General features: G+C 39.0%; 1 protein-coding gene across 1 annotated transcript; it reads right to left on the bottom strand.

Moving 5' to 3' along the window:
• Positions 1-2,117: 2,117 nt before the first annotated feature.
• On the bottom strand, positions 2,118-10,365 carry alg8 (ALG8 alpha-1,3-glucosyltransferase). The gene is made up of 13 exons (XM_067492256.1): positions 10,261-10,365; positions 9,536-9,614; positions 9,197-9,390; positions 8,741-8,850; positions 8,358-8,425; positions 8,114-8,240; positions 7,427-7,530; positions 6,971-7,091; positions 6,451-6,590; positions 6,090-6,229; positions 5,010-5,107; positions 4,390-4,462; positions 2,118-3,808 (listed from the first exon to the last, which is right to left on the bottom strand). The coding sequence occupies exons 1-13, from the start codon at positions 10,347-10,349 to the stop codon at positions 3,583-3,585; spliced, it is 1,569 nt and encodes a 522-aa protein (XP_067348357.1). The 5' UTR covers positions 10,350-10,365; the 3' UTR covers positions 2,118-3,582.
• Between the last annotated feature and the right edge of the window lie 209 nt (positions 10,366-10,574).

The raw sequence follows: 10,574 nt of genomic DNA, 5'->3' as shown, positions 1-10,574 counted from the left end.
ATCCTGCATATGTGTATCGTTAACTTTTTGGTGACGTGCACAACCGATGCTCCAAATTAACAGTTAAAAGCAAGTGTATCTCAAGCTTTAGATGTTTGTGTTGCAGGTGCACATAATAAAGTGGCCGGAGAGCGTAAGTGGTACACGTGAGAATATCAAGCAATGTCAATTCTGTTCTACATTTGTTTCTTTTTTTCAATTACAAAAGTAAGTGAGTTCTGCTGAAGTACAATATCAATAAGCAGCATTAGAGCAGTAGTACTGTTAAAATCCTAACGATACTCAGGATCTAAACTGGAAGGGATCTGAAAGCAGCGGGTGGAAGTAGACACTCACAGATCTGAAACAAGTAAAATGACTTGTGGCTTTTTGCAGATCACAAAGAATAATTTCAACATTTTTATCAATGATGAGCTGGAGCTTTAAGGTTCATTAAAGATTTTTAATTTTACCATTTAAAACTTACCACTTATCAGTAAATTCATTGGGTTGAAGAAATTCTATTAACAGTTTTTGCATAAAAAACTGTGCTAATCAAATTACTGTAATGTTTTGGTATGAATACAAGTTTGAGAATATCTTATTGCTAACATTGCAATAGTGGTTTTGTCCAGCTCTGGTTGTGAACTGGAGTCGTTTCTGTGTCCAGTCCTGCCGTGAGATGGCGTTTGCTCTGAAGCTGCTGATCCTCTTATAATGCTGTCAAAGGTTCAGCAGCCTGAGCAGTAAGGAAGCGGATTTACAGGTTTAAAAGACAGAACTGGCAGCTGCCTGCTGACTGGAATAGTAGTTATACAAGAGAAAGGCAAAAAAAAAAAAAAAAGAAAAAGAAAAACTACATAAAACAGTAAATACATTAAAAAAAGAAATAGTCTTATATAATTATTTATCAGATCAATCACCCCTCTGCCTAAGGGGAGAGGAGTTTTATTAATATCCAATATCCATTAAGGCCCTAAGATAAGATAAAGGTTACGGATCCAATGAAGGCAAAATAAAGCATCACAGCAGCAACAGGTACAGAAACAGATGGTTTGAACTTTGCACACATTATGTAACCTCTGAAGGAAACGATCATTCCTGGGTGATTTTATACTTTGACATTTACCAACTGTAAATATGAGACTACAACCAGCAGTTGCTTAGTTCAGATGAGCATATAGACTGTAACAAAGGAAAACTGTTAGTTTGGTGCCATCTTCACCCACTGCCACCTTCTGAGATCTTAGATGAATGACTGCATTTACAGGCACTTATGAAACCTGATATACGGCAGCAGCAGAGTAATTGATTTCTGATTTCTCCTCCACCTCAGACTTCTGTTGAAAGTCTGGCTCACAGATTTTTATTGTATAGTGATGGAAAAACAGTTTTTTGTTTCACACATGCACAGTTGGACAATGTTGATTAGAAACCTGGTTACGTGTGTCCATGGTAAAGAAATTGGTGTTCTGACAAAAATCAACTTAGTCCCAACTTCTACCGACCTGATTACTTAGGTCCATGTTAATGCACTGAATATGTTTTATCGTCACATGACTGTGGAATCGATAGATCACCAACACTTAGAACGTCACCCTGGGGGTTGTTGTTCCACTCAGCATTCATGTGTGTCCTTGGAGTCAAGTGCGAAAGAATGTCGAACCGCCTAGAAAGTGACTAAAGAACTGTGGTGTCTGAGGCACCTCCCCAGTTGAGAGCTGGGGCGTCGTTACAGTTTGACACGAACAGCTTCCCTCGTTTATACCAACGGTCTTCTCTGTCTGGACTGTGGACATTTTGATTGACCCTTGTCTTTCAGATGCAGATGGACTGCTGAGCCTTCTCCTGAGGAGCTGGTTCTCCTGTGTTGTGCCATGAGTTTGTCAAGTGGTTGCTGGGTTTCTGTTGTACACTGGAGAAACCACATCACTTCACAAACAACAACCCCAAGGTGACACCGACCAAATGGCTCCAGAGTGACACAGCTAACACTCCAAGCTGCTGTAATAAAACCTCTTGGAGAACCACAAGCAAGTCCAGGACCTTCGGGATTAGTTTATATGAGACTGTGTTTGATTACAACATTTTATGCTGTTTATCGGCAGCAACTTGAGCCAGAACCACTAAAACAACACAATGTGGTTATTGAGCAGAATCTACAAATATTTTTGGTGTAAAACCAGTTCAAGGAAATGTGTGTTGTGTTTTATTGTATACATATGAAAACTTCCAGTCTTTGATTTAAATTGAAGGACAACTTCCTTTAAATGTTAGCTTCAGTGTGTTTTTCAGTTGCTGTTGTGTCAGTGTCTCGGTTTCAACTAAAACTGAATCTAGTGAACAATTTGACAGTTTTAAATCTTTATTTTTATACAACGATGTGGGAGGAAAATAAACATGATCATGTAGAGTGAATATGGAACTCAGACTTGATGTTGGAGTTAAATGTTAGTTGTACAGCCAGGTCTGATGGGCATGTTAGCATCAATGATAACAGCTTTACACTGAAAATGTGTCCGGTTAAAAATGTTGTTACTTTAAATATGATTTGTGTTGCCTTATTATTAAAGTGTTTAAACAAAACACTATGTTTGAGTCTAGTTTAAGTCTGATAAACACAAATTTAAACATGATTTACTCATCTGCTCTGTAATTAAAAGTTTAAATTGTTTTAAACCAGTTTTTTTGGAATATGGGAGATTTTTTTAATTTTATCCAAGTGCACAAAACAAACAGCATCACACAGAAACTGAATAAAATAATTTTTTTTTATTTACAGAAAATAAAAATGTCTGAGTTTTGTTTTGGTCCACATCACGACTGCTTTGTTTGTTGATTTTTCCACCTGAAGATTTCCGTTGAAGACAGTTTCATCAGTCCACCAACTACTTTTCTAGTGGATGACACAAGTCACTTTTTTTGGTCTCTGGGGTTTAAAGAATCAAGCTCCCACAAACCCTCATTTAAAAGCTGGCTCCAGTTTCGGTTTCACAGATTTCAGGGTAAAACCTTTTCAAGTTAATCTTGTGCACGACCCTGTGCATCTTTCCCCAAAGTTTTTTTTTATTTTTTTATGTTACTTAAGAGTCCGTCCCAGCATCCAGCGGGTAGGAAGTGGCAGATACCTGGACAGGTCACTGACTACTACATTCACACCAACAAATCTTTATAGAGTGAGACCAAAGCTGTAACATATCAATTATTCTGTTAATTTGAACTGTAGTCGAGTATTGATGTGATTGATTTGTGAACACACAACTATTTTTATCATCGTCCAAATTCCAATGTTTGATCATCTGAGAAACGTTAATCTAAGGTTGGATGAACTTTCTGGTCCAACACAGTTTAAATTTAAGAGATTATCTTGTTTTCACTGAAACCTGAGAATAAACCTGGTTTGAAATTCTGATCTGGTGCAACTGTTGCTTGTTGAAACAAGCTCAACATGTGGTGTGTGTTTCAATTTTCCAAATGAAGAAGACAAATGTGCTAAATACAATGAAAAGGAGCCAGAGCATCTTGCTAAACAGCACATGGCACAGGACAGATGTTGGTGTGTTGGGGTTCTAACCTGTGACCTCTTAGGTATAAGGCAGCATCTCACAGCTGTTTGTGTTTCTCCTGCTGTCGCAGCAGACTCATGTACAGACGTAGGAAGGAGTAACAGACACCCACGGCGCAATATACAGAAGTAGCCAGCAGAGGGAGGAAGGGCAGCTTCTGTTGCCACGGTGACAGTGGGAAGATGACCTCGCAGACTATCGCCACAGCAACCAGACCCAGCAGGTAGACAACCTCCAGAGGATGGAGAAGAGACCCCTGACCACTGAGAGGAAAGTAATGTGATTAGTAAAGTAGAACTAAACCGATTCCTAATATTATATAAGATTTACTGTGATCTTAATATACATATTTTTCTTGTCGACAAACATCAGCTCACAGGACTTTCTGATAATCTGACTCATATACAGTAATAACACTAAAAATGTACTAAAGTTAGCAAAAGTGAGTCTCACAGAGGCCTCGTTATTTGTATCAATACTTCTCTTCAATTTATCTCTGTTCATAAGCTGAACAAGATTTAGATTTTTCTATAATGAAAGAAGTTTAACAACAACTGTTAAAAATGTCACTCAATATTTAACAATCAGTCTGGTGGCTCAGGGGTAGAGCATTGGGCTGGGATAAAGAAGGCAGCGGGTTCGAATCCACCACCTGCCAAGGGCAACCTTGGTGCTGGTCCCAAGCCCGGCAGGAACAAATCCAAATTAACATGTAAGTAACAGACACCCACTGATCTTTGTATAATCAGATTTCTGACAGACTAAACTTACAAGATAATATCAGCTTCAAATATGCCGTCACATCATTTACTAAAGAGATCACAGTGCACAAATACATATTCACCTGTAGAGTTTCCTCAGAGCACAGAAGGAGTAGATCGTAAAAACCAGCATCAGAACAACTTTGATGGGCAGCTCTGCAAAACATGGTTAATTGAAACATTAATATTCGGATACATCAATAAGAGACAATTGTTGGTTATTTAAACACAAGTTTGAAGATTTCTTTGGTTTTAAAGGCAGAAGTCAGAAGTTTAGAACTGGATTTAAGCTCTTTAAAAATCCAAGCTGAGGGACTAAAAAGTCCAAAACATTTGAAAATATCAAGATTTATAGGAAAGAAAAATTATAAACAGGCCAAAAATAAATAAAATGAAGTTAACTTTTGAATAACTTCCATGTAGCTGATATTATTAAATATAAACAGCTGTGTTACTAACAGCGGTGATCATATGAATATATACACTGATGATTCCCACATTTTCTGCTCATGTTAGATTATTATATTACACATGTATTTAATGTACATTTACTTTTGTTAACATCCAAAGCCGAAACTGAACATAGAACATTACCATCATGGGTCATTTATTCAGGCCATTAACGCAGAAAACCATAATAGCAGACTTTCCATTAAATCGGTGAACCACATCAGATGGAGAAGAAAAAATAATCGATGTTTACCTGCAGGAGTGAAGAGCAGGGGGAACAGGGAGTAATGACCTGTCGTGGTCAGAAGCAGGAAGGTCCTGGCGTCCTCTCTGCTCTCAACTGCCAGGATGCTACGGGAAGAGAAGAAGTCAAAAAGTTTCAGAGAAAGTGAGCAATATAGACAAAACCTTAATTTTCAGTTATTTCTTTGGCTGAATGAAGGTGTAGTGCAGAACATTAATATTAGTGTTTTGTGCAAAGTGATTTAAATGTTCAAGCACAAACTATTAGAGGTTTACTTTTAGTCCTTTTTTAGACTAGTCTAGTATTTTCTATTTTGATATTTATATCTCTGTGTTCATACCATTAGTAACAGCTGTTGCCAGCTTTGCTGTTACAGTTACCATGATAACTACAGTTGTTTTTTATCAAAGTTAGTAGAAAAGTCTAACGTTACCTCAGCAGATAATCCTGGTTTCGTGGATAATTGGGGAAGAAGTTTAATGCACAGGGTTACTGGAAATCCACATGTGCAGATATTATACAGTGCATCCAGAAAGTATTTCCAGTGCCAGCAATATATATTATACAAAAAATACCCCATAATGACATCGTGAAAGAAGTTTGTTTGAAATCTTCCAATTAAAAAAAACAAAACAAAAAAAATTAACTAAAACAAAATCCTCGGACTTCATGTCTTGGTTTGTGCTCCGACATCCACAGTGAACTTATATAGACAGGTGTGTGCTTGATCAGACAGTTGATTAAACTATATCAACGTAAATAGTATTGACATGTCCTGTATCTCAGGTATATCGACATTCGTTAAAAAGTGTATATACAGTGTATGTGACTTTTTACATGTGACCAATAACATACATTTACACTTGTTGTTGTAATGTGACAAAATGTGGAAAATTTAAGGGTAAGAATACTTTTGCAAGGCACTTTACAATCAGGCCCGGATAGAGAACCTAAACCTCTTCACTGTTTCAAATTTAGCTCATTTCCAAAAAGTGTGTAACAGCACAAACAAGTAGTGGTAAAACTACTGCTACAAGAGTAAGTAAATTACTACAGTCAATAATATCAGGGCAGGGGTCTGCAGCTGACCTGAGAGGCAGGATGGGGATGAGGATGGCCTTCTCGTGCACGTGCCAGCCAAACATGAAGGAGCCAAGAGCGCAGAGAACCAGGCAGCGCAGGAAACCCCGAGCACCCTGAGGACGAAGCCAGATGGACGCCACAGCCGGCTTGTCAGAGGGACGACAGGAACGAAAGTTTAATTGCGACAGCTGGAGTCTCATAAGGTGTCATTAGAGCGATAGTTCAGGTCAGATTTAACCAAAAGTTAGGTAAACTGATCAGCACACACTTTAAAGACCAACACACTTTGGTTAAGAAACACCAAAATATAAATATAACTAAAAAGTAAAGAGTGAAAACAGTATAGTTTGAGTTTGCCCTGACTCACCAGGATGGAGAGCAGAGTGCAAAGAAATGTGATGGGGGGAGAGATGGAGGGAAGCACTGAGTGCTGAAACTCCTGGACCAACCCGCCCGTCATGGAAGCTCGAGGAAGATCTGCCTCCTTCAGCAGCCTCAGCTGAACACCTGGACAGAAAACACATTACACAAAGGTTTCAGAAAATACATGCAAACACTACTCGTGTTTAATGAGCAAAAATCATGAGGGAGTTATTACCAACAACTAGAAAACTTTCTCAAATACTGATTTTATTTGACAAATTGGGCACATTTAGCTAAGCCAACATGAACAGGTTGATCGAAATGTCTTTTTTTCTTTTTCTTAATTTAAAATTTCTTTTACCATTAAGAGTGTTTTTTTATGTTAATATAATCAGCCAAGAGGGTGTTTGAAACTGAAATGTTATTAATCTTATGACTAGTATCATCCAGTTCCTTATGCATCAAAGAAATACACGTTTTCAGCTCAAAGTCATCAGACACATCCAGAAGAGGCAGAGTCTCACCAAGCATCGCCAGGCTTTTGTCCAGCACGTTGTAGAGGGCCCAGATGTTGGGGGCCCAGTAGGCATGACAGAGCCCCCGTTTAAAGGGAAAGAGGCGGGACAGTACCTGAGGGAGCTGGCCCTGAAAAACAGTGTGTGTTCATTACATCTAATGTAGTGAAGTGACTGTACGCTAACCTCCTGCCCTACCACACACCTCCATCCTGTTTGTATTTGAAGAAAACAGGACATCAGGACACACACACACGCGCACGCGCGCACACACACGCGCGCACACACACACACAGGCCATTTTCATGAAACATTTGGAGCCACAATAACACTTAACACAATGTGTACTGTTCTAACTTCTGTATTTAGTCCTGATCAGCTACAGATAGCAGGGTGTTGGTAACACGTCAGCAGTCTGAAACTAAATAAACTAAATGAATGTAGCCGGACGAAGCCTCTGCTCACCATGGCAATGAACGGGCCAAAAGACAGAGCGCAGATGGAGACCACGATGCTGCCCAGAGCTAGCAGACGGAGCGGACTAAAACTCCTCCACTGAAGAGTACCATCTGCAGAAAAACAGACAAATTAGAATACACGTGTATTTGGTTGGCTTAGGAAAACGAGTATGAGCCAGGTTTTTGTTGTAACTACTGATTGGCTACAACATGGCTCCTAGAAAATGTCTTCATTGCTATGATGTTGCTAGACTGTTGGTTGCCAAGATGTTTTGCACAGTAGTTAGCATGTCACAAGGTGGTTGAAATAGTGTTATCACCTGACTTTTATGGATGGGATTTTCCACCTGGTGTGTAGGCTGCTTACGGTGGTGTGTCTGTGCCCTGGCAGTGCCAGGGAAGATGGCAACAATAACATTAAGGTGGTAAAGTAAAAGAATAATTCAGGACAAGTTAATTTCGAGCCCTGGGTGTATGGGACCGCTTTTATGGTTGTTTATCAAGCTGTACTAAATAGTTACAGTCTTCATGCAGTGCCAATGATACATTTAAGACAGGGTCACACTGCATCAAATTTATGTCCGTCTCCAACCTTATTAATGTGACATTTAATGATAGTAGTTCTTCAAGACAATTGAACTACTTCAGTTAAAACAATAAATGTCTGAGAAGGTTTGTTAAAGGTGTGTCGTACCTTTGTTGTGCTGAGTGAAGCAGTAACTCCTCAGTAGGTAGACGCCATACGCTGGACCCACATAGAGGTAGATATGCTTCAGGTTGAGCAGCACAGAGAACAGCAGTGCCCCCTGCAGGTGCTGAGACTGTCCAACACAAACACGTCAGACGGATGCAGTGGTTGTTCAAATCAAATAATCCTTAAAAATCTATAGAGCTCGTCTTCAAGTACTGTAGAGATAAGAACAGTGGAAGGTTTTTACCTGAAGGTGTTTTGCCACTGACAGCAGCAGAAAACCAAACAAGAAGCCGTTATACTGGAAATGAATATCTGAGCAAAACTGTGAAGGACATTTTATCATTTGAGGTCAGTTACATCTCCGACTTCAAATAAGTGTTGACGTGCAGAGCTGCAGATTGCTAAAAACACAAGGTGCCACATTAAATGAGATGACGACTATAACACCAGTTTTCATTTGCATATTTAAACTATCACCTTAACCTGTTTCCTTATTTAAAAATTATGCAAAACATTTGATTGAATTTTTTTTTTTTTTTTTTTTTTTTTACAAATTCGAATCTGACTCATTCTCTCTGATTACAGCTTGTTTTAATACTTTGCTGTGGTTTTGCAGCTGAAGGATACGGTCAACAATGAGCAGGCCAAAGTTCCACAGCAGTAGAACAGCCAAGATGAAGGACGGCCAAATCAAAACATCACGTGAACCCTTCTGCTCTTTAACACACCTGCAGCACCTGGGAATGACACAACCAATCATATTTAAGTAGCTGAAAACACCTGCTAATGACTGTAAATTGGACGCATCAGAAAACTTTTACACTGTCTCATTTCTGAGATACAGAAATATGTCTTTCAATGTGATCTTACTGAAGATCTTACTAATGTTTCTACCAAAGACGCTTAGTTTAAATTAACAGAACTCACTCGCAAGCACATTTGAATAAGACAAATACTCATCACTTTCTGACAAAGAGACCACCCCTGTGAATCTGTGTTGTGCTGCACAAATAAGCCTGCTCTGTCTGTAGGTATGTTGAGGATTTATTTAGAGATGAAGGGCTGAGGACTGATCAGACTCACTCTCTGGCACCATAGATAAAAACCACATCAGTGAAGATGACAGACAGCCTCTGGAAGAGCACTGTGGAAGGGCTGGCGTAGTTCAGATTCTCCACCACTAACATGTTGCTGTCAAAGTGTTTAGCCACGTGGGAAAGACCAAATTCAAACCAGGCAAACAGCGGAGGATAATCCAGAGTCCACTCGGATGTGTTCTGTGAGGACAAGGAAAAGTACAGGGAAATAAAAAAATAAAATAATTGTCATAGCATAAGACACAGATCTGCTATCGTTTAGAAAACAGAGTACTAAAGAGACCAAGGGACATGTTTATCAGAGCGACTCCTCCATCATACTGACCTCATAGTACCACCTGGAAATGGGCAGACTGTGTGTGATGGCCAACCAGTTCCTGTGGACCTCAAAGTCTGTGGAATGACTGACACACACCCAGGGAGCACTTTAGTAGCACCTGTGCTTATTACTGACTATTAGGAAAACAGACATTAATTGCGAAATTCTTCCGTTGCACTTAGTTAGCACAATATATAGCTTCTATACTTTAATATACAATTTTATTAACTACAAGGTTTGATAATTAAGACCCTTATCACGCTACAAACATTTAGGCTTTTAATTCCCAAACTGCAGGTGTGATTTCTGAATTGTATGAAAGCTTAAATTACCAGTTGGTAGAACTAAATTTGAATCTGGTTATATATTTAGTTTTCAACAGGACACAGATATGATCCTCGTGAAACTCCGGCGCCGCCTTGAGGCTCTTCGGCTAAACTAAGTTGCAGGTAGTAACGCGTAGGGTTACAACTTCTCTTCGATTTATATTAAAAAATATATTACAAAGGGCTACACGATTTATTTCCCTAACAACTCTTCCAAAGTTATTCATGAATAACTTCTTTAACTTTAAGATTTCAAAATGTCCGTGCTAAAATGAACTGTTCTAGCTTGTAAGCTAGCTGTTAGCCGGATGCTACCCAGCTAAAATATGATCTATCAAATAAACTAAGGTCCTGAAGCCGCGCAGCTGAATTAAACTAGGCCACATTGAAGTTCTTTCCACTCACTATGCGCTGATGAAGAGACATTTAAGAAAAGAAACGCCCAAAGCCAACGCTGTAAACCAGCTCCAATTCTCCACTGTAGCCGCCGCCATGATAGTGTGTTGATTTTGTACATCACAACTTTATTGACAACTTTGCTCAGGGCAATGACTAAACTTTAAAAAGTCTGCCGTGCTTTTATCAAATTTATCACCTAATATTTTCAAATCATACTTTTTACTTTTTATTCATGTATTTTTTGACTTGTTTTTATTAGAGCTACTTCATACTTCGTACTACTTGTTAGCTAGTGAATTTCACACTGTCCCACATGTCTA

This window comes from Channa argus, chromosome 22, assembly GCF_033026475.1.
Source record: "Channa argus isolate prfri chromosome 22, Channa argus male v1.0, whole genome shotgun sequence".
Lineage (NCBI taxonomy): Eukaryota > Metazoa > Chordata > Actinopteri > Anabantiformes > Channidae > Channa > Channa argus.
The sequence above is the reverse complement of the archived record's forward strand: the minus strand, read 5'-3'. Positions and strand labels throughout refer to the sequence as shown.

What these genes read in the sequence shown, in the direction of transcription:
- alg8 (XM_067492256.1), bottom strand. Translation starts at nt 10,349, where the DNA reads ATGGCGGCGGCTACAGTGGAGAATTGGAGCTGGTTTACAGCGTTGGCT. An exon ending in TTTATCTATGGTGCCAGAGA is followed by an intron (nt 8,851 to 9,196) that starts GTGAGTCTGATC and finishes TGTCATTCCCAG; the next exon opens with GTGCTGCAGGTGTGTTAAAG. An exon ending in CTTCACTCAGCACAACAAAG is followed by an intron (nt 7,531 to 8,113) that starts GTACGACACACC and finishes GTTTTTCTGCAG; the next exon opens with ATGGTACTCTTCAGTGGAGG.